We start from the raw sequence: 24,752 nt of genomic DNA, 5'->3' as shown, positions 1-24,752 counted from the left end.
AAATAAATTTTTTACAACCACTCAAAAATCTTTAGTATATCCAAGGTATCATGTTTGAATCTTTTTTTTGTGTGCGTCTGTAGTTGTGCTGAATCAAATTAACCTTGTGAATAATTTGAACATATTTTATGGTAGATTGACTTAAAACAGCTTGTGTAACTTATAAAATTAAGTTAGAACATGATTAACTTAGTTTAATAAGTTACAAATAGCTCAAAACATGCTGTCCTCTATACACAAAAGACGTATCTGTAAATTAGCATTTTTTATAGTTAATGTTTTTATTTTTTCCCCATTTATTTCTGCTTTTGCGTTCCATTATTGGATCTTGATCTTTCTTCTAACAACTTTTAACCTTGAAAAGTTGTTAAAAGTGACTTTCATGAACATTTTTAATAGTTTGCAGTGCTAAATTGTCTGGTTATGTGTTGTTTATTAGGCTACAGACACCTTGTAATGGTCTGCCAGTACATTTTCTGTTATTTTACAGACTCATTTCTTTACATATTATTATTTTTTTTTATAAATTATAATATTTAAAACTTCTAAAATGGCACTAAAAGTCACTTTGTTAAACTGTAGAGTCCATCAAAAGTTGATAAAGCAGATATCAACATCCCATAATGCAATTCACATCTGCAAATAAACCCAAAACACACAGTAAAACATGCAAACTGTTGATTAAGAGATATTTTTCACAGTGTAGAATGATTTTTAGCTCGAGCGTCTGAGTAATCTGATGTTTATAGTGTTGTATTTTGCTCTTGTAAAGTGAGCTGCTGCTATAATTAGCGGTGTGTGTGTGTGTGTGTGTTTAATGCACACAGCAGCTGTGTGTGCTGGTCTGCTGGAAGGGCATCTCTGCTGCTGTTAATTGCAGTGATTTGAGTGTCAGGAGCATCTGCAGGCGGATCCGCTTTCTGGATTCAATAACAACACAGCCAATGAGAAAAGACCTTTTTTTTTTTCTCAGACGCCGCTAATGAGATTCAAACGGCTTCATAAGATCAGACGCCACTGATACACTCAGTCAACTGAATCCAATATAGCTGTATGCTTTTGTTTTTGCTTTTCTTTCGTTTTTTTGCAGTGCATAAAAGCAAATTGAGCATTAGTTATGATCATATTTATGATCTTTGTGAATGCATCTTGATAATAAAATAATAATTCATATATTACAAGTGAAAAATAAATAAATAAATGCTTAAATATAGCTGCAATTGTGTGTTTTTTTGCAATATATAAAAGTAAAATGAGCATCAGTAATAATCAAAGTTATGAGTGCATCTTAATAATTCATATATTACAAATTTGAATATAAAATGCTTAAAATATAGCTGCATTTCTTTGCTTTTCATATATTTACAATCCATAAAAGTGAGCATTAGTTATGAGTGCATCTTGATGATAAATTATTAATAATCCAGATGATACAAATCTAAATCAATTTCAATATCTAAATCAAATAATGCCTCCAACATAGATACATTTGTATTGTTCTTTGCAATACTTAAAAGTAAAGTGAGCTTTAGTTATGATCATGTTATGATCTTTTTGAGTGCATCTTAATAATAAAATATGAATAATCCAGATTTTACAAATTTTGAAAACGATAATACTTAAAAATATATTTGCATTGTCATGCTTTTATTTTTTGCAATACATAAAAGTAAAATGAGCATTAATGTTTGTGAGTGCATCTTGATAATAATTATAAATAATTTGTATATTGAAACTTTTTTATTAAAAATGCTTAAAATTTTGCTATATTTGTATTTTTTTTTCTTGTAATTTTTTTGCATTACATAAAAGTGAAGTGAGCATTAATTGTGATCATAGTTATGAGTGCATCTTGATGATAAATTATTAATAATCCAGGCAGATATTACAAATCTAAATATAAAATGACTCAAATATAGATTCTTTTTTTTTTGCTTTGTTTGCAATATTAAATGTTAAGTGAGCATTAGATGATTGAGATCTTTTTGAGTGCATCTTGATAATAAATTATGAATATTTCACATTTTACAAATTTGAATATTAAATGCTTGAAATTGCTGCAGAATGCTGCATTTCTTTGCTTTTCGTATTTTTGCAATACATACAAGAAAAGAGCATTAGTTATGACCATGGTTATGAGTGCATCTTGATGATTATTAATTAATAATTCATATAATACAAATTTGAATAAATAATGCCTCCAGTATAGATAAATTTGTATTGTTTTTTGCAAAACAATCATTATTAAATCATGTTATGATTTTTTTGAGTGCATCTTGATAATAAATTAATAACAAACCAGATATTACAAACTTGAATCAAACATGCCTCAAATATAGATACATTTTTATGCTTTGTTTGCAGTACTAAAATTTAGTGAGCATTAGATGATTGAGATATTTTTGAGTGCATCTTGATAATAAATTATGAATATTTCATATATTACAAATTTGAATAAATAATGCCTTCAATATAGATACATTTGTATTGTTTTTTGCAATACATAAGTAAAGTGAGCATTAGTTATGATCATGTTATGATCTTTGGGAGTGCGTCTTGATAATAAATTAATAATAATTCAGGTGCAAAAAATTATAATCAAATGCTTAGCTGATTAAATATAGCTAGATGTGTTGTTTATTGTTTTTTGCCAATACATAAAACTAAATTGAGCATTAGTAATGATTTTTGTAAATGCATCTTAATAATAAATTATGATTAATTCAGATTTAACTTTTATTTTTTTATAAAATAATGCTTAAAATATTTGTGTATTTTTTTATTGCTTTTATTCATAATTTTTGGCAGTATGTACATATCTAAATGAACATTAGTTATAATCATAGTTCTCGCAGTCAAGTGCATCTTGATAATAAATAATTGAATAAAATGCTTAAAATATAGATATATTTGTATGCTTTTTTGCTTTTCATATTTTTCTGAATTACATAAAAGTAAAGTGAGCATTAATTATGATCATTGTTATGAGTGCAACTTGATAATAAATTATTAATAAACCAGATATTACAAATGTTAATTAAATATATGCTGATTAAATATATATGTTAATTAAAATATGCTATCTAATTATAAATATGTGTGTGATTGTTGCTGGTTTTTCCTCTTGGGAAGAGGGACTATGTGTCATGTTTACTGTTGATCATCAGTTGGCAGCATTAACCCTTTAGATCAGGGATGTCAGTCAAACTCAAATCCTGGAGGGCCGCAGCCCTGCACAGTTTAGTTTCAACCCTGCTCCAACACACTTACCTGTAGGTTTCAAACAAGCCTGAAGGACTCAATTAGTTTGACCAGGTGTGTTTAATTAGGGTTGGAACTAAACTGTGCAGAGCTGCGGCCCTCCTGCAATTCAGTTTGACATCCCTGTTTTAGATAGACAAAAGAGTGCAATAGAGTTTCTGGCTGTTATATAGACCCAAATAATTTTTTTTCTGTGATTTTCTAAATCCTTTGAGTAAAAAAAAAAATCTATAATATAGAGTTTACATTTTGTTTTACATTTGTTTTACAGCATGTCCACTGTATTGGACCACAGGACCATTTTAGTTCGAAACAACCGCCACTCAGACTACAAAACTGTAAAGGATATGGCTGTAAAGGGATATTAATCCAATATTAATGTAACAAAAACAAAACAAAGCCATTTTTCTTTTTGTATTGAAATTCCTGAAACAGTTTAGTCTGAAAGAGAGCCGAACTAAAAAAAGAAGAAAAAAGAAGTGATGCTTATCCAAAACAAACTCATCATAAAAGTGATTTAAAGCTGATTGTCATTTTCTAATTGTCTCTAATTTTCTGATTGTCTGACTGTAAATCAGAGTCTCCCTCAACTATTTTATAAACAATCCTCTCTGCTTCAGTTGTATCTCCTACAACATGCAGTCATTAACTACATTAAGATGGTCCTGGTGTCCACTACAGTGGACATTTAAATGAGGATATTTTGAAACACAAACAAGCTAACAGCTTTGAAAGCTAAATGTATTGTTCCTGACACTTTAATAAACAAATATATATGTAATAATAATTGTAAAAACACATTTAAAAAGCTCAATTTTACCTACCTTTCTCTCCCCCCCCCCCCCCCCAAAAAAAAAAAAAAAAACAGAGTAGCTCAAAAAAATCTAAGAAAATTCATGAAAATGCAATGTCCACTACAGAGGACACAAGTCAATGAGCGGGGTCTCAGGAGGATATATGGAGTTCAGTGGAGTAAAACAGCAGAGTATAGTGTGTGTGCAGAAATACACTTACTGTGTTTACTGTGTTCTGAGAGCTGAGGGGGGCATTTCATTTCCTCAGACATATCAAGGTAAGTGCGCAAATGTCTCTTCCTCACACACACACACATTATACTCCATATAAAAGGCAGAAGCTAAGCTTGTTTGCACTGTAACTGATGATCAACAATAACAATTAAAAATTGTACCTCTTAATCCCAACAGGGAAAACCAGCAACTATTAAGAATGCATGCTTATAAGCTGTCATGTAGGGCTGGGCGATATGGCAAAAATGCACATTTGCTCATATTGATTTGTTCATCTTGGGCAGTGGTAATTAATGGTTGGTTCTGCACAGGAGTGGGAAAATCATTTATTTAGATTTATCTTTGTTTAAAACCAACTTTAGATCCTGAAGACGAGACTGGTATTTATTAAAAGCAGACTGTAAAGATTGTTCGGGCTGAACAAGTGAAGGAGAGCAACAATAAATCACTTTAATTATCAGCATACAGATGATAAAAGGCATTGGAAAGGTTGTCACACAATTACGAATGAAAGTAAAAAATAATATAAGCCCTAATATCGATCCTTACGTCACTCCTTTGGGCACCTCTAAAGATAAACCGGACATATGGACACTTTGTTTTGTTGGACAAAAAATTAGCAAACCAAGTGGTCGATATTTTCGGCTGATAAATTGTCGGTGGCGGGCGAAGCAGTGGCGCAGTAGGTAGTGCTGTCGCCTCACAGCAAGAAGGTCGCTGGTTCGAGCCTTGGCTCAGTTGGCGTTTCTGTGTGGAGTTTGCATGTTCTCCCTGCTTTCGCGTGGGTTTCCTCCGGGTGCTCCGGTTTCCCCAACAGTCCAAACACATGCGGTACAGGTGAATTGGGTAGGCTAAATTGTCCGTAGTATATGAGTGTGTGTGTGTGTGAATGTGTGTGGATGTTTCCCAGAGATGGGTTGCAGCTGGAAGGGCATCCGCTGCGTAAAAACTTTCATTTCGCTGTGGCGACGCCGGATTAATAAAGGGACTAAGCCGACAAGAAAATGAATGAATGAATTGTCGGTGGCATCTCTAACATCAACAAACTTTTATATTTCCATTGTTGCACATTTCTGCTGTGTGATTGGCTCTTAGATCGATATAAAGTAAAAAAAGTCCAGAGCTTAGGATTGGTCTTGACATTTTATCCTGATTTAATATAATATCGTTTAATATAATATCGGCCCAGCCCTACACTCAAAATAATGACTTATTTTCTACTTGTCCAAACAACTTATTTATAATGGGTTTGATCAACACAATTCTTGAGGGTTTTTGTGGGATAACTTGAATGTTTTATGTTCAGTGAACATAAATGTCACGGTATGGGGGTGGATGGAGAGGAGGCAAGGACCCAAATGCAGGAAATGAAGAATTTATTGAAAAATAAAACAACAAAACTCAAATCTCCCCATGTGGGGAAAAACACAACATTGTATTATACACTCAACTAGACTTGATCTGGAACTTGGCAAGACACACAACTTTAACCACTGTTGCAGAACAGAAATCAGCAGACCTCATACAACAGGGAAGGAAACAATCAACAGCGGACCAGCACAGAACAGAGCACACTAGGAGAATAAATAGGAAAGACAAACCAATAAACAGACAGGCGGACAGGTGGAAATAATAATTACAGACAGGATAACAAGGTGGGTGGGACAAGACAATAGACGGGAGAGCGCATGACACAGAGACAACACAATAAAACGAGACTAGAACAAGCAGCCAATGAGAGAACTCATTAACTACGTGTTCATAACAACACAAGCACAACACTGAAGCACACGACAAAAGCACAGTGTAAACACAGACCCACGTGCATTGACAACAGATGCAAGACACGAGCACACGATTAATGAAAACACTCACCGTGCGCTCACACACGCAGCGTGCATGCTTCATCCCAGTGCCGACCAAAACCGAAACTAACTACTGAGACGCTGAGAATGAAACACCACGCTGCAGACAGACGAAAACACAAACACGAGTACAATAGCGCGCGCGTCCGAGGCACGCAGAGCCCGCGCGGCCGCATCAAACGGGACAGAAACAGGACCAGACAGAGCTAGTATCCGGACTCTGCCTCCAAAACAAGAATTTACTAGACCAGAACCCTGACAATAAATTTGTAAAAACCATTAAGTTAACTTAATCAATTTGCGTTAGGACAACATGAAGGAATTGTGTGGAACCCAGCATTTTTACAGAGTACTGTCATGGCTTTGCAATCAAAAAATGTGATTATAATGGAAGTCAATGGGGTAAAAACAGCCCCCAACATAACCAAAGGGCGGTCAATTTGCCCAGAGTGTGTAAAGTTTTTTTTTTCAAAGCATTTTCCCAAAATTGTGTCAAAATAAGATTTGTCACCAAAAATCATTGCATTTACTAAAACTCAGAGAAGGTTGTGGCCAAATTAAGCCTAAAAAAAATCACCCTAGATTGGATGAAAATGACCCAACAGCACACAAGGGTTTAGAAGCGTCTGGTTTTTCTGCATGTGATCGAATTCAGTTCTTTCTAACTCAATGTTGTTAATGTGTGTGTTCAGACTCATGCAGGAGAACAGCATGGATCAGCCAACATCATTATCACAGCTCTTAAGAGAGAGTTACCTAGCTGAATCCCGAGCTCATCACAGACACGGAGAATCCACAGATCCGCCTCGCCGACTAGTCTACGGCACGCTCAAAGAAAAAAACCAAGAATCCTGCGCTAAACTGGACACACCAATCCCAGACCTCTCAGCGTTCCTGAACCAAGAAGAGCTGGATAAAAGCGTAGATCTGGCCTGCAAAGCAATCAGCGACGACCCACAAGAACGAGATCAGAAATCTGCTAAACCCCAAATTGAAAGTACACCAAAAAAAGTTCAAGAAAACACCCACAGGACTAACGTGGGGGATTTTAAACGAGCACAGAGGACGGCTCCGTACGGCATGGAGACCCAATCCAAGAAAGAGTTCCTCAATAAAGCCGCAGACTTCATCGAAGAGCTTTCCTCGCTTTTTAAAGCCAACAGTTCAAAGAGAATCCGTCCTCGCTCTTGTAAAGCGCACCGAAGCCGATACCAGAACAAACCTCAGCCAGATGGAGCTTCATTCTCTGTTAATGCTGAAGATCGGGAACGGCCTGTCATCCAGCCGATGGAGGAAACAATGGAGGACACTCGGGAACCGGAACCGACTGCTGCTGGAACTGTGTGTGAATCTACGGATATGGTGCAGAGTGAAAGTCTGGAGGAGCCGGAGTGTGAACCGCCACAGTTTATACAGAAGCTGAAGAGCAGGGAAGTTGCTGAGGGCAGTAAAGTTCAGCTGGATTGTATCGTCAGAGGAAAACCTGCTCCTGAAGTGCGGTGAGTTTCTCTTCATGATGCTTTTTATTCAGCCCAGGCTTATTATTGATACATACCCCTGTATATCTTCCTGGAGAGCGCCAAACACATCCCAGGAGGATTGTTTTTTTTGCAGTTTTTGTTTTCAGGAATCCACCAGAGGTGCTGTGTACGCTTTTTCAGATCTCAAATCTCTCTCGCAAGTGCTATTCACACCTCTGTTCTCACGTAAATCCACCAGAGGCTGCTGTCGACTGACTGAGGCCCTGTTTACACTAGTGCGTTTTAGTTTGAAAGCGCATAAGTTTTGCCACGGTTACGCCATCCGTCCACACTACGCCGGAGTTCTCGAGCGCCGAAAACGGAGCGTTTCGAAAACGCTGGAGAGGCCGTTTTCATTCTGAAACGCTGCTGCTCCATCTCAGTGTGGATGATGGAAAACAGAGACATCTGAAAACGGAGGCGGGGCTGCTGACATTCGCCTCTCTGATTGGGGCTTTTCCTCAATATTAGGTAGCCTAACACACACAGTTCAGTCCTGAATCCTCTCCTTGTAAGTTTAGACTTCACAAGTTTGATCAAGACTGCAGTCTCTTCTTCTTAGTTTGATATGGACAACAGACTATACCGAGGACATGCGTAAATCTTTAAAGGGAACAGTGAACTTTATAACTTCATTCACATCACCCTGGCTACGTTGTTTCACTTTCTCAACAATAAAATGTAAACATGATTTAAGGAACTGCCTATTTTCATTTTAATATTAGCAAGTTAACAGACAGCAGAAATGTTGAGGCGTCGTCCTGCATATATGAGCGTCATCTTCACTGTGTGAATATTTATAACAAAACGGAGCCTATAACAACTGCCTACTGTCAATTTCAGTGAAAATACGAAACACACCCTCTCTTTTGCTGAATATCAGTTTTAATAATCAATAATGTCCAGTATAAAAGTATAACACAATAAGTTTATACATTATAGAAATAAAGGCGATCAGTCAATATACAGAATAGGCTACGTGGTTACATTAATCATTAAATTATCTTTGCGCTCAGCCAAAACACGTTACCTGAGAACAAGTAATAGATTCCAATGACCAAAGTCAGGGAATATGTCGTTAGATAAAGACAACAAGATGAATGAAATATCACGTTTAATAAATATAGTGAGTTTACATCCAGCGGGTGATGCTTGATGAGAAGTCCGACCAGCACAGCTCTCATCTGGGTAGATGGGCTGCAACGCTTGCCAAAGAGTGTGTGTGTGTGTGGTCACGTGATGTGCGTTTTCAGCGTTTTGGTGTGGACGGAGAGCAGTTTAGAAACCCTGGTAAAACGCGAATGTGGATGCGGATCGTTTTCATTCTAAAACGCTGTTTTAAAACTAAAACGCATGAGTTTTGCTACGGTTACGCCCAGTGGCGCCTGCAGGCGTACGGCTGTACGCACTGTGCGTACCTACCATGAGAGGGCGCAAGCTAATGCCGCTTTTTAAAAATTTTTATTACATAATTTAAATTGATTATGAAACAGTATACACTACGATATATTGACAAAGCAAGACAGAATGACAACAAATAAAGGTGTGTGTTTTAAAGTGTGTATGTACTTGCATGGTGGGAGATGAGTAAAGAAATCTATTGGCTTTAGTTTTACTGTTGGATTTTCCGCACCTAAAAATCACCATTCAGATAGTTATTGTTTTAAAACAAGGTTAAAATGAGTGAAACGCTCTTTAAAACAGCTAAACTTAATTGAGACATTTGCCAAAAGGCCTAAAACTAATGAGACAAATACTGATCCCACACGTAGTGGAGACCGCAGTCTCATTATCAGCACCTGAGCCGGGGAACCTGTCTTGTTCATCAGACAGATCAGATCCAGCTGCTGTCCAGCCTCCTCGCATGGAACAGCAATCATTCAAGGTGTTTTAAACTATTTTATCTGACAGACTGGCATAAATAAGCAGACATCTCCATTCTCACGAGTTTCTGAAGTGTCTCACACTTTCAACCGAGTTTGTTCCACCGAGTTAAATGTTTAGTGCTGATGCGAATATGTAAACATCTGTCCTGCTCTTTCAAATTATTTGATTAAATTAATTAAATTGTAATTGACCGGCGCAACATGGGAAAACAGTTTTATTTAGGCTTCTCTGAAACTGAACATTTCACTTTAATTTTAGTTTAGCCTAGATTATTATTTTATTTGACAGTTCAGTTTGTGGTTCGTCATTGTTAAAGCATATTGCGGGTTTTGAAGCACTTCACTTCTAATGTTATTGGTTCTTCTATTTTATCTAGAAGATAACTGACCAAGAAAAATATTTCAACAAGGAGACGAACAATATACAAAATTGGTTTTAAAAATACATTTTTTTTCCAAGAAAAATATACTAATTTTATTTTTGTTTGACCCGTCCACTACTCAACTGTGCAGGTGGATGATTTTCAGTCAGTGGAAAGTAATGATATAATTAATGCTTCACTAACTGTATTTTATCACAATTTTCTGTCATATATTGGCAATTTTTAATATGTCATAATTTTAAAATTTACGTCTTGAGCGTCTGATTTTCCTTGGTGCTGATGTGCTTTTATTACATTTAGATTTCAGCGAAATATTAAAATTAAAAAGGAAACAAGTTCCGCTCCGTCTCAGTGTGGATGGGGAAAAACGGAGACATCTGAAAACAGAGGCGGGGCTGCTGAGATTCGCTACCTGATTGGGGCTTTTGTTTCATTGCGTATCCTTCCCTTATTCGTCTAGCCTCTATCACATGACTATAACACATGGCTTTAAAGCAGGGGTGGCAAACCCTGTTCCTGGAGAGCCACCTTCCTGCAGATTTCAGTTGCAACCCATCTCAAACACACCTGCCTGTAATTATCACGTAGTGTTCAGGTCCTAATTAATTTAGTTCAGGTGTGTGTGGGTAACAACTGAAATCTGCAGGAAGGTGGCTCTCCAGGAACAGGATTGGCCACCCCTGCTTTAAAGCTACCAGAAGACAGCAGACCAGCCTTCACTGTAAACAACAACATGGACACAGAAATGGGAGCGTTGTTTGCACTATTGTCTGTTTTAGGCGCATTTGTGCAGTGATTCTTTTGTTATGTTTAGTAACACCTTAACCTCGTCGTCTGTCCACAAAAATACCTCTCTTGCTTTCTTTGCCATCGCGTTCATTGTTCAACTGGCGTTTGTTGACTAACAATAACCAAATGCCGAGCGAGACGCATGCTTTCTGTTTGTACTAGAATGCGCATGCCCAGAGTGCGCGAATGGTCACGTGATATACGTTTTTGGTGGCGTAGTGTGGACGGAGATATGTTCAGAGACACTAGGTGAAACGCTAGTGTGGACGCGGATCGTTTTTGATCTAAAACACCATTTTAAAACTAAAACCAACCCGGGCTCATTGTGGAAACGTAGCCCCGCGGACGTTTCTGCGGACCGCGATTTACGTCCCGGGAGGTACGTATTCGAGCGTTTTTTTGTTTTTGCGGATCCGCGAGAGGCCGCTGTGCGCGCTTTTTCACGTCTCGGGCGGGCGCCTCTCGGAAGCACACGACATTCGCGCCCGCGCCGTTCTCGCGCAAAAAGCCGCCGAATCTGAAAAAAAAAAAAAAAAAACCCTCGTCTTCGATTTCGACAGCGTTTTCGGATCCCGCTGCGTTCTCGCCCTTATTTTCCGGATTCCGTTTTTCGTCTTACCTGATTTCCAGAACCCGCTGTTCCCCGGACTCGATCCCGGTCGTCGTCCACCGAGGCGGACAAACTGATTGTGTCGGGAAAGCCCTCCACTCGGAGGCGAGCCGTCGGCTGGCGAGTGCGAAGAGGAGGGGCGGAGCGGCGCCACACCGCCCCGCAGCGTTCGCTCGAAAAAAACCAAACGCGGCCTTTACATACCTCCGGCCACGTAAATCGCGTTCTCCAGAAACGTCCGCGGGGCTACGTTTCCAGAATGAGCTTGGGTTGACTAAAACGCACTAGTGTAAATGGGGCCTGACTGTCCGATAACCCCAACCAACCCCCTTCCCTAAACCCAACCAACAGTGTTATCGAAAGCAATCGAGAAAAAGAAAAGCCCTTGTGGTCGCCTGATTTTTCAATAGTATCTGGATGCAGCCTTTTTGATGCAAGCTGAGACTGCATCAGTGATGCAATGTCAGACACAATGCACTCAAACGGAGCAAGTGACGTCACTTTGACGGGTAGGGTTAGGGGTGGGGTTAGGTGAGCCCATTAAAAAGCATTAGGTGCAGCCCAGATTGCACTGCACCAGGTCTGCAGCCAGAACCCTCTCTGATTTTTACCAGGCTTTCAGATCTTATCACATTTTCACCCTGTTATTTACTTGTTTATTTTATTTTTTGCCTTTTGTTTAACCTGCTTTTTGGAACCATTATTTGCTGGTCTTGAACCTCGTCGTCATAGTCAACTCTTCTCTGCATCTCAAGTCTGCAGGAGAGCCACTGAGCAAACCGGTAACAGCAGAAAAGCCATCCACACGGAGTTTAGCGGACAACTGGTAGCAAAGTAGAAGAAACAGAAGTTGTCAGCAGCATCATACCGCATTCGTTTTAACAGACGAAATGCAGCCAAACGTAGCTCTGGCTACATAATTCACACTCTCCAGAGATGTATATGGGGGTACATATTCACGATGAGCCTGTGTTGTTTTTATTGATGTGCTGTCGGATGAAATAGGTTTTGTTTTTACTCAATTACTGAGAGTAAATTATCAGCCATTATTTTGGGTCTCCATTTAACATGCAATGAAATGTCTCACACATTTTATACATGATATATTTTTTGCAGAGGTACTAACTATTTAGTAGTTCTATGATTAGTAGTTTTGTTTAATACTAAGAAGCTTTATTTAAAAGTGTTTTACTTTCCAATTAGAGTGTTATACCAGTAAAGCTAGGGATGCACTGGTAGACCAGTGTTGTAAAAAAATAAATGAGTGAAAAGAAGAGAGAACCCAGTCCAGGAGACTCGAAACAAGCAGAATTCCTTTATTGAGACGTGTTGGTTAATCTGCAGTCATACAGCGTCTTTAGATGTCCGTGTCTGCAAGAGCCTACTAGAGGTCCGCAGTCTGCAAGTTCTTTCACGAGTCTCTCACAAGTCTCACACAAGTCTGCAAATAGTCTGAATTAAGACAAAGATGTCCTGTCTATATTGTCCTGTTAGGAGGAGGGGGCATAGCTAAACAAAGCATGCAAATCAAGAGTTGTGGTCGGCAGGGTAAACTGCTTCTCAGGTCTAATCTCATCATGTTCTGGAGACAGAAACCGCCTGACCATTTGATCGAAAAGAGAAAACAATAGACACCCCATGCTGTGAAACTGACAATTTGCATTACTTTGGCTTAGCCTGTAATCAGAAAGACAAAAGGTTAATGTCCCTCCTAGCTGGAATGTTAATGAAATTATATAATTAAAAACCAGAGAATATAACTTTTTAGTTATACGTAGATTATTGTTAATTTGAAATTAGATGATATAAATTTATATTTCCACACCAGCAATAAAACACAACCGAAGATTTTTGATAAAAATGCATGATCAGCAACAGTTTAATTTCAGGTTTTTCACTTCAGTTTGGAATTTTTATTTAATTTTAGGCAGCTCAGTGGTTATCACTGTGCCCTCACAGCAAGAAGGCCGCTGGTTTGATTCCTGGCTGGGTCAGTTGTCATTTCTCTGTGGAGTTTGCATGCTCTCCTTGTGTTAGCGTGGGTTTCCTCCGGGTGCTCCTGTTTCCCCCACAGTCCAAACACATGAGCTATAGGGAAATTGATTAACTAAATTGGCCGTAGTGTATGAGTGTGTATGTGTGTGTGTGTGTGAATGAGTCTGTATGGGTGTTTCCCAGTTCTGGATTTTAGCTGGAAGAGCATCCACTACGTAAAACATATGCTGGAATAGTTGGCGATTCATTGCACGGTGGCTACCCTTGATGAACAAGGGACTAAATCGAAGGAAAATGAATGGATGAATAATTATTTAATTTTTTTTCAGTTCTACATGCACGACCTGCTGGAAGAGAGCAAATCTGCATTTTTAACCTGCGTTTCAATTGTTGTAGCATTTTTTTGTCACAATTTCATGTCAGATTTTTCTGACTTCATGAGATTTGAGATTGTACAATCTATTTTAAATGCAATTAAATGAAAGCACTACATATTCAGCCAATACACATTTTGTTCACATAACTGTTTTGTAAAAAAAAAAAAAAAAAAAAAAGAAAAATATGAAATTATTATATGGAATTGGCCAATTTAAGTAGTAGACAATATTGTAATTGGAATTTAGGCTATGGAAAATCATGATCAGTGCATCAGCAATTATTTCTGCTTGCAAATGCATCATAAGGTTTGGCTGTGAGCACAAAGAAGTCTTGTGAAAGCGGAGCGTTTAACACACACTCTGAGCTCAGTTTAACACACACTCTGAGCTCAGTTTAACACACACTCTGAGCTTAGCCCGTCTAAATTTGCTGCATTGGAAATATGATGCGATGAGAATGCAGGCGAAATTAATGTCCTACATCTTCAGTGGAGCGCTGTTTGCCAAAATAACAGTATAAGCGTAAACAAGCTATTGAATTAGTACAGAGGTTTGCAGAATGACACATTCAGCTTGTTTGTGGTTATAGGTTTTTCCGGCATTGTGTACTTTGGGATAATTCCTTTTGTATCGTTTTATGAAATGAGTATCACATTCTTACCAAAAATATACTTATAGTAGTTTCATGTATTAGTCAAATTTTTTAAACATCTAAAAACAATTCAGTTCAATTCAATTTATTTATAAAGCACTTTAAAACAACACAGTTGACCAAAGTGCTGACAACAAAGAGTCAAACAAACTTTAAAATACAAATAAATAAACATAAAATGTCAACATCTCACACTGTGCTAAAAGCCAAATTGAGCAAGCGGGTTTTAAGAAGAGATTTAAAAACAGCAATGGAAGAGGCTTGTCTAATATACAACGGCAACTCGCTCCACAGTTTTGGTGCAGCCACAGCAAAAGCCCGATCCCCTCTGAGCTCTCGACTGGTCCTGGACACACCCAGGAGGAGCTGGTCTGCTGACCTGAGCGAACGAGAGGGTGTGTAAGGACAGAGAGGCTCAGAGAGGTAAAGGGGTGCAGCACCATTCAGACACTTATAAACAAATAAAAGTAACTTAAAATGGATCCTGAAATGCACAACAGCCAGTGAAGAGGAGATAAAATCGGGGTGGTGTGTTCGTATTTGCGTGTGCCAGTTAAAAAACGTGCAGCTGCTTTCTGAACCAGTTGCAGACGAGAGATAGAAGACTGACTCACCCCAAAATAAAGAGCATTGCAGGAGTCCAAGCGGGAGGTTATAAAAGCATGGATTACTGTTTCAAAGTGCTTGTGTGATAAAACCTGCATAATTTTGGCCGGTTGCCTGAAGTGAAAGAAGCTAGAGCGAACAACAGACCGAATCTGGCTTTCCAGCTTTAGTTCAGGAACTATTTTAAAACCCAGCTTCACAATCTATGGCATTCAGAAAAGAACATGGGCATTTTATTATTTTTAATATAACTTTTTAAATATTATTCAAATAGGATAATATATCACTACTACTTTCTTTTTGTTATGTGGAGTTAAAAAGCAATAAAATGTTTTTATTTGTTTTATAAAACTATATATTTTGCATAATTTTTGTGTATATACAGTTGAAAACAGAATTATTTGCCCCCTTTTGAATTTTCTTTTCTTTATTAAATATTTTCCAAATGATGTTTAACAGAGCAAGGAAATGTTCACAGTATGTCTGATAATATTTTTTCTTCTGGAGAAAGTCTTATTTGTTTTATTTCGGCTAGAATAAAAGCAGTTATTAATTTTTTAAAAGCCATTTTAAGGACAAAATTGTTAGCCTTCTTAAGCTTTTCTTTTTTCCGATAGTCTACAGAAGAAACCATCACTATACAACAACTTGCCAAATAACCTTAACCTGCCTAGTTAACTTAACCTAGTGAAGCCTTTAAATGTGACTGTAAGCTGTATAGAAGTGTCTTGAAGAATATCTAGTCTAATATTATTTACCGTCATCATGGCAAAGATAAAATAAATCAGTTATTAGAGATGAGTTATTAAAACTACTATGATTAGAAATGTGTTAAAGAAATCTGCTCTCCGTTAAACAGAGATTGGGGAAAAAAAATAATTAATTGGGTTGTTAATAATTCAGAGGGGCTAATAATTCTGACTTCAACTGTGTATTATATACAGTTAGGGCAATTCTAAGGGGTCCAGGAGCCGCCTATCAGGGGGCCTAATCACCACCAGAATGTTGTCATAGGGCCCGTACTGGCCAGCGGCACCCCTGATTGTTTATATAAAGGATTAATCACAATTATTTGCATCATTAAAAAAGCATATTTACATTGTGTTTGTGTGAGTACCATAAATTAGCTAAAACATTCATATGTTCATATGCAATAGTCAACAGGTTATATAGATATATAGGTTATTTAGTTATAAAAATATAGATATAAAAAAGAACTTATACACACATAATTTAAATAATCAAACTATACACTACCTGACAAAAGTCTTGTCGTCTATCCAAGTTTTAGGAACACAAATAATAACTTGACTTCTAGATGATGATTTGGTGTCAGAAGTGTCTTATATGAAAGGTAAAGGCCTCTAGATTACAATTATTTGAGAACAATAATATATGATCATGTCTTGATGTTGAATGATTTGATTAGGACAGTAAGGTCTGACTCTGCTTAGACTAAAGTGTCATCACTGAACAGAAATAATGTCCAGTAAAGAATATAAAGTCCTGCTGCAGTGGAGACAGAATGAATATTGTGTCTGACTCCATCATGAGCTTGGAGGACTGCATCCATACATCTCTGACATGACTCAAATCACTGATTAATAAAGTCATCTGGAATGAAGAAGAAAGCGTTCCTGCAGGACTCCCAGAGTTCATCAAGACTCTTTGTGTTCATCTTTAACGCCTCCTCCTTCATCTTACCCCAGATATGCTCAATAATGCTCATGTCTGGTGACTGGGCTGGCCAATCCTGGAGCAGCTTGACCTTCTCTGCTTTCAGGAGCTTTGATGTGGAGGCTGAAGTATGAGCAGGAGCGCTATCCTGCTGGAGAATTGTCCCTCTCCTGTGGTTTGTAATGTAATGGGCAGCACAGATGTCTTGATACCTCAGGCTGTTGATGTTGATCATCCACTCTGCAGATCTCTCGCACGCCCCCATACTGAATGACCCCAAACCATGATTATTCCTTCACCAAACTTGACTGATTTCCATGAGAATCTTGGTCCATGCTGGTTCCAGTTGGTCTTCTGCAGTATTGGTGATGATTGGGATGCAGATCAACAGATGATTCATCAGAGAAATCCACCTTCTGACACTTTTACACACGATCAACCAGAAGTCAAGTTATTATGTGTTGCTCTTACAACTGAGATCAACGACAAGACTTTTATCAGGGAGTGTAAATAGAAATTAAATAAATATGGCTCTCCTATATAACAAAAAAAAATCCATTAATGTCATTTTAGCTCAGTATATATGTTAATTTTTATTTATATATTAAGTTTAATTGTAGTTTTTGTTTAGATTGTAAACATTTAGTGTGTTTATGTTGTTTTATTCATTTTATTTTGTTTAGATCATGTTTTTCTAAGTGTTACACTTTATTTTGATGGTCCATTTGAGTATTAGTAGACTGTCTGCTTAATATCTGTTGATACTGGGCATTTAACTGACTATAAGAAGCTTTGCAAGTACATGTCAGCTTACACTAACCCTAACCCCAACCTAACAGTCTACTTATAATCATATGAGATTTAGTTGGTATGTAGATGCAATGTAACTTAAATTCAACAATTGGACCATCAAAATAAAGTGTGATCCCGTTTAGTATTAAATGATGTCTGACTCATGGTTTGTAGGTGTGTTAATCGTGAAACGATGGCAGTGTTTACGTTTTCTAAAAGTCAGTTGCAGAGCAGAAGAAACGAGAGTCTGGATGAACTTTACAGGCTGGTTCTCTTTCAGTCTCTCATTTCTTGTAAATCCTCCAGAGCTTCATGAGTCAGATTGTGGATATTCTAGATGAGCACCGAACAGCTCAACATCTCTCAGAATATAGTGTTTCATCCAGTTTTATCATGTTTTAAAAGAGTAAATATATTAACTGCTGTTAGATGGGAGGTGGCATGGTGGCTCAGTGGTTAGCATTGTTGCCTCACAGCAAGAAGGATGCTGGTTCGAGTCTCGGCTGGGTCAGTTGGCGTTTCTATGTGGAGTTTGCATGTTCTCCCCGTGCTGGTGTGGGTTTCCTCCAGGTGCTCCGGATTCCCCCACAGTCCAAACACATGCGCTATAGGAGAATTGATTAACTAACTTGGCCGTAGTGTTCGAGTGTATGGGTGTTTCCCAGTACTGGGTTGCAGCCGGAAGGGCATCCGCTGTGTAAAACATATGCTGGATAAGTTGGCGGTTCATTTCACTCTGGTGACCCTTGATATTTAAAGGACTAAGCCAAAGGAAAATTAACGACTGAATATAAAATATATTATAAAAATCCAGTAATATTAGTTATTATTATTATTATTATTATTATTGAAATTATATGTCTACTCATCATGTTTCTATAATTGGTTATCAGTGTGTCATTGATGAAACGTTAGTGTAACATTACTCACACAGACACAAACTTGCCTCACTGACAGGTCAATGAAAGGCCTTCTTCTCTCTCTCTCTCTCTCTCTCTCTCTCTCTCTCTCTCTCTCTCTCTCTCTCTCTCTCTCTCTCTCTCTCTCTCTCTCTGTGTGTGTGTGATGTGTTTGAGCAGCTGTGGTGTTATACAAGCAGTTAGTCAGCTGACTGAGAGACTGTGATGTCAGACACATTAGATCATTCCTGAACTCCTCAGAGAATTTCACTTGTGAACATGATGCAGATTTATTATGTTATTTGTAGCGCAGTATGAGAATATTCAGAGTCAGATTCATGGGACAAGTTCGTTCATTCATTTATTTATTAATTTTATTCATTAATTTTATTTATTCGTATGTTCACTCCTTCATTTATTCATTCATTCAATTCAATAATTTTTTCTTTCATTGATTCATTTGATTAATTGATTCATTTATTTAATTTATTCATGAATTAATTTATTCATTTTGTCTGTTCGTTCATTTATTAATTCATTTGTTCATTTGATTATTCGTTTATTCGTTCATTCGTTCGTTTGTTTATTCATTTGTTCGTTCGTTTATTTATTCAATCATTTATTTAATTTGTTCATTCATTCATTCATATAATTTATTCGTTCATTGTTCATTTCATTCATTCAGTTCATTCACTTAATTCGTTTGATCTTTCATTTATTGATTTGTTCGTTCGTTCATTTATTCATTCATTTAATTTGTTTATTTATTTGTTTAATCTGTTTGTTAATTTGTTCATTCATTTTATTCATTCTTTTAATGTATTCGTTCGTTCATTTGTTCATTCATTCATTCATTTGAGTATTCGTTCATTTATTTATTCATTCATTTGTTCGTTTGTTTATTCGTTCGTTCGTTCGTTTTTGTTCGTTCGTACGTTCATTTATTCATTCATTTAATTTGTTCATTCCTTCATTTATTCAATCGTTTGTTCATCGTTTATTTCATTCATTCAGTTCATTCATTTAATTTGTTTAATTACTCAGTTATTCGTTGGTTCGTTTATTCATTCATTCATTCATTTAATTTGTTCATTTATTTAATTTGTTTGTTTGTTTGTTTGTTCAATTCATTCATATAATTCGTTAATTTTTTCATTCATTCATTCATTCATTCATATAATTTGTTCATTCATTCATTCAATTTGTTCGTTAATTCATTTGTTCATAATTTAATTCATTCATTCAATCATTCATTTATTTATTTAATTCATTTATTCAAACATTCATTAATTCATTTATTCATTCATTTAATTAGTTTGATAGTTTATTTGTTTATTCATTTGTTCATTAATTTAATTCATTAGTTCGTTCGTTCATTTGTTCATTCATTCCTTCATTTATTTATTCATTCACTTAATTTTTTTGTTTATTTGTTTGTTCGTTCATTCATTCATTAATTTATTCATTCATTTAATCATTTAATTCGTTAATTTGTTTGTTTGTTCATTTGTTTCATTCATATATTTATTTAATTCATTCATTCAATCATTCACTTATTTATTCATTTATTTATATTTTTCAGTCGTTCATTTGTTCATTAATTAATTAGTTCATGTATGTATGTACAGATGTATGTCTGTATGTATGTATGTATGAGTGTGTGTGTGTGTGTGTTTGTGTCTGTGTGCATGCTGAATGTCTGTAGTTGTGTGTGTTTCTGTATGTGTATGTGTGTCTCTGTCTCTATGTGTGTAAGTATCTGTGTGCCCATATCGGTTTGTGTGCATTCATGTGTGTGCCTGTATGTTTGTGTGTGTCAGAGTGTTTGTGAGGTTATGCGTTCTGAATGTTTGTCAATTGTGTGTGTGTGCGTGCGCGGTGAATGTCTATCATTTGTGCTGAATGTCTGTCAGGTGTGTGTGTGTGCTGCTGCTCTATGTTTAGCGCTGTGGGTCAGGGATGCTCCTCTTCTCTCAGTGTTTCTGCATGTGCTGAGAGGGAAAATAGAGTGAACAGCTGCAGATCTGCATGTCTTTCCCCCACAGATCACGCTTTCAAAGTAGAGTCTCACTCATTACTGTAGGACAGATCCTGAACCCTGGACCCGCGCCAGCCAACACTGATGCACAAACACATTTGAACAAAACCAAAGGGAAATCACTGTTGTTCAGGCACGGCTGTGGAGGAGTTATGTGTGTGGATTCAGGAGTCTGATAAGCTAATACTGAGTAAGTGCTGTTGGATTGTGTGTTGCGTTATAATGTTATTGTGCTCATGCATTTGATAAACACTGGCACTGTGGCTTCACAGCAAGATGGTTGCTGGTTTGAGTCCTGGCTAGACCAGTTAGCATTTCTATGTAGAGTTTGCATGTTCCTCCTGTGTTGGTGTGGGTTTCCTCCCGGTGCTCCGGTTTCCCCCACAGTCCAAACACATGCACTATAGGGGAATTGATGAACTAAATTGGCCATAGTGTATGAGTGTGTGTGAGAGAATAAGTGTGTATGGGTGTTTTCAAGTGCTGGAAGGGCATCCGCTGTGTAAAATATATGCCAGAGTAGTTGGGGGTTCATTCCACTGTGGTGACCCCTAATAAATAAGGGACTTGGCCAAAAGGAAAGTGAATAAATGAATATACAGTATATTGATGTTGATTTATCTGTTGCTTACCCGTATGTTTACATTTTTGTTTACTTTAATTCAACACTTTTGACCATCTAATATGTCCAACAGCTGATCATATTTATTTTAACCATGCGTTTAGTTTGTTTGATAATTATAGACAAAAATATATTGTCAAATTTGATTGGAAACGTTGTGTCTGTGGTTTCTTGGATGATTCAGTTATGTTTATTTAATTATTTTTATATTAATCTGCATCAGATAGTGAAAATCAGTCGACCACCAGCTTGTGAAACAGGTTGTAATCTGTTTTGTGGGAATAATGTTTTGTTAAATAAAGGCAGATTATGTATTGATGTAGCGGCACTGTGGTGCAGTGGTTAGCACTGTGGCCTCACAGTAAGAAGGTTGCTTGTTCGAGTCCCGGCTGGGTCAGTTGCCGTTTCTGTGTGGAGTTTGCATGTTATCTCCGTGTTGACGTGGGTTTCCTCTGGGTGCTCCGCTTTCCCCCACGGTCCAAACACATGCGCTATAGGGGAATTGATGAACTAAATTGTCTGTAGTGTATGAGTGTGTGTGAGAATGAGTGTGCATGGGTGTTTTCCAGCACTGGGTTGCAGCTGGAAGGGCATCTGCTTTGTAAAACATATGCTGGTTTAGTTATTAATATTATTATTTTTATTATTATTGGAATTATTTGTCTACTCATCATGTTTCTATAATTGGTTATCAGTGTGTCATTGATGAAACGTTGGTTCCATTGGTAAAATATATATTTTACATTACTGTATGAATTATACAGAGTTTTTTTTTTCTGTAAGTATGTATATATTAGAATATTGTAATATAGAATATTAATAATTGACTGTGTCAAGTTTAAAAACATAATTGATTCTGGAAGGAAACTTGTGAAATTAATTTTAAATTAATATATATATATATATATATATATATATATATATATATATATATATATATATATATATATATATATATATATAATTGAATTAAAATGCAAATAACAGATTTTCTGTAGATCTTTTTTTTTGTTATTATTTGGCAACAATCCTGTAAAGTCCTCACAATTTGTTACCATTGCAATGAAAACCTTACAAGGTAGCATAATATATACAACACCAACCCAGACAATATATCACTTTAAAGGGCACCTATTTTACCCCTTTTTCATGATTTAAGATAAGTCTTTTGTGTCTTCAGAGCATGTGTGTAAAGTTTCAGCTCAAAACGCCCATCAGATTATTTATTATATCGTTCAAAATGTTGGATTTTCTGCTCTGAGCACACTGTAGCTAATTTTGTGCCCTGTGCCTTTAATGCTGGTTCTCCCCGCCCACTGTTCCCACGTGCCTGTCAAATTGTCTCTTAATCTCTGCCTCGGCTGCGTCAGATAAACAGCACAGTGACAGACATGAAGGAAGCAGATCTCACGTAAGGCTTGTGAGAAATACTACAGTAAGAACTTTCCCAATGATTATTTGATGTATTTGTTGTAGAGTTAATTCAAGCCTTTCTGTGATGACAAAGTTCACACACACACACACACACACACACACACACACACACACACACACACACACACACAAACACACAGAGCGCACATTTATCTTTGCCATGTTTTTGCATGGCAAATGTGACAGGATACACATTAATATCCACTGCTGTATGGATATCTGGTATGTTAATGTACAAATTAAACCAGATTTAATGTCCACAAACTGGGATTGAAGTGTCTTTTTTTATAATTGTACTGATTCTATGTGTCTGTGGTGATAAAGACGATAAAATTGCTGTAATTTATTACAAACATACACTGTTTTATTATTATTATTTATTTTTTTAATATGACAGCACAGTAGAGAATTCAGACAGGAAAGCATTGGGAGCAGAAAGAGGGGAAAGATCGGCAAAGGAACTCAAGCCGGGAATCGAACTCGGGTCGCTGTGAGCACGTTGATACTATATGTCAGCACGCAGTACCACTAGGCTACTAGCGCCCACCAAACGTGCACTGTTTTAAAAACGTTTTAAGCTTGTAAAACTCATTCTTGATCACATTTGATGATGACTAATGATCACAGAGAGCGGAACAGATCTTTTAATCCCAGTTGCTTTGCGCACATCCTGTCTTGTTGATATGATTATATGCGTTACTATGGAGACATGTTAGTACACGGGTGTCAATCAATTTAGTGGGCAGAGAAGCTGCTCTCCAGCGTCAAGTTGCAGTAGGCCTCAAAATGAAAGGGATTTGTATGGAACAAAATCAATGCCTAAAGTCTTGAATTAAAAAGCTTGTTGAATATCACAAACTGAAAAAAATAATACACCGTATTAACAAGTCCTTGCATTTTAATGACTTGAATTCCAGGGTTTGTATTTTTAGGTTCTGAAATTTAACATATCTGTTTATTTAAGCTGTGAATATTTCAACGAAAAATATTTCAAACACGTTTTCATACTTAAAAATTCAATAATTCATATTCAATTTTCAGATTTCACTTACAAAATATTCAATACCCTTTAAAAATACGATGTATAATATTCAAAAGGTCATTTTCAGTTCATTTTATTTCAGTTCTAATATTCGCTTCCATAAATTCAGTGGATCAAATTCGACTGTTAAAATTCAACATTACATCCGGGAACTGCAGGAGAAGCAATAGATTGCAGAGTGAAGATCGCCAGCTGCTCTAGCTTTCACCAGCAGGTGGAGATGGAATAATGTAAGATTTTTAACCCAGTAAACAAGCTAGAAAAAGGCTAATAAAGGCAAAAAAGTAGCATTCAATTTTAATATCAATACCTTGGACATTATAAATAATAAAATGTATGAGTAAAATGAGCAAATGAGGTTTTAGTCATCTATATTTGCCCTTATGTAACGGAAGCCAGCTGGTGATCGCGTAAAGCTCACTCCTGATCCAGGGACAGACGTTGTTCTGCAATCTTATCGGAGCTTGTCTCCCATGCTGGCTCGTTACCTGCTCGGACCGGTGCGGTTACTTGCACATAAACCGTCTTTTGATGAATATGATGTTACACATTGTCTGTCTTTATTGACTCTTTCTTCCATAGACGCTAAGGATTATATTGACAGCTAAAGAATATGAACGTAAGAGGAGAGGAAATATTATAATATTAATACAAATAGATAAACACTGACAGGGCTAAGAACAATTACGAACAAAGATTTTCAAAACCAGAGAGATTTTATGAGAATGTCACAAAACAGTTTACTTGGAAATGTTAAACAGAGTTCAGGTATGATTTAAGGTTGGTTATGGATGGGGCGTCTAATTTAAAATAATTTAACATAACGTGCGAATGCATTAAAGGAGCGTCTTCAGTTATTATTTAAGCGCAGCTATGTCAGGATTGGGATAGGTTAGACTTTAGACATTGATTTTGTTCCATAGATTTGGATGTTTTAACATCAGGAACTTCAAAAAAGAGGCTTATTGTGTTTTTTATCACCTCAGTATGACCGTGTAAACACTAAAACTTCACACAGTTCTGTCCAAACAGCTTACAAAAGAGGATTTTCATCATAGATGCCCTTTAAACTATTTAAAAATTTTATAAAAGTCAATGTTTCAAGGTTTAAAGTTGTTGGAAGATAGATCAAAAACCCACAATGCAATTAGAAAGCATGAATAAAAACCAAAAATAAAAGCATATATCACAAAATACAGAAAACTGCTAATTTATTAAGATATTGTTATTGTAAACATTCTCACACTGTGAAATACAACTGTCCTATAATTGTGTT

The 24,752-nt window shown here is 36.7% G+C and overlaps 1 protein-coding gene across 5 annotated transcripts in view; it reads left to right on the top strand.

The window, feature by feature from the left end:
* Nucleotides 1-24,752, top strand: part of mypn (myopalladin) — a 67,236-nt gene that overhangs the window by 3,523 nt on the left and 38,961 nt on the right. For 3 of the 5 annotated variants that reach the window (XM_087278434.1, NM_001365298.2, NM_001365297.2), the window contains 1 exon segment: nucleotides 6,847-7,653. In XM_087278434.1, coding sequence (XP_087134560.1) covers nucleotides 6,851-7,653 — 803 coding nt within the window. In that variant the 5' untranslated portion in view covers nucleotides 6,847-6,850. 5 annotated transcript variants of the gene reach the window in all.

The sequence above is a fragment of the Danio rerio genome, chromosome 13 (assembly GCF_052040795.2).
Source record: "Danio rerio strain M-AB ecotype USA chromosome 13, GRCz13ab, whole genome shotgun sequence".
Classification (NCBI taxonomy): domain Eukaryota; kingdom Metazoa; phylum Chordata; class Actinopteri; order Cypriniformes; family Danionidae; genus Danio; species Danio rerio.
This window is presented reverse-complemented; position numbering and strand designations above follow the sequence as displayed.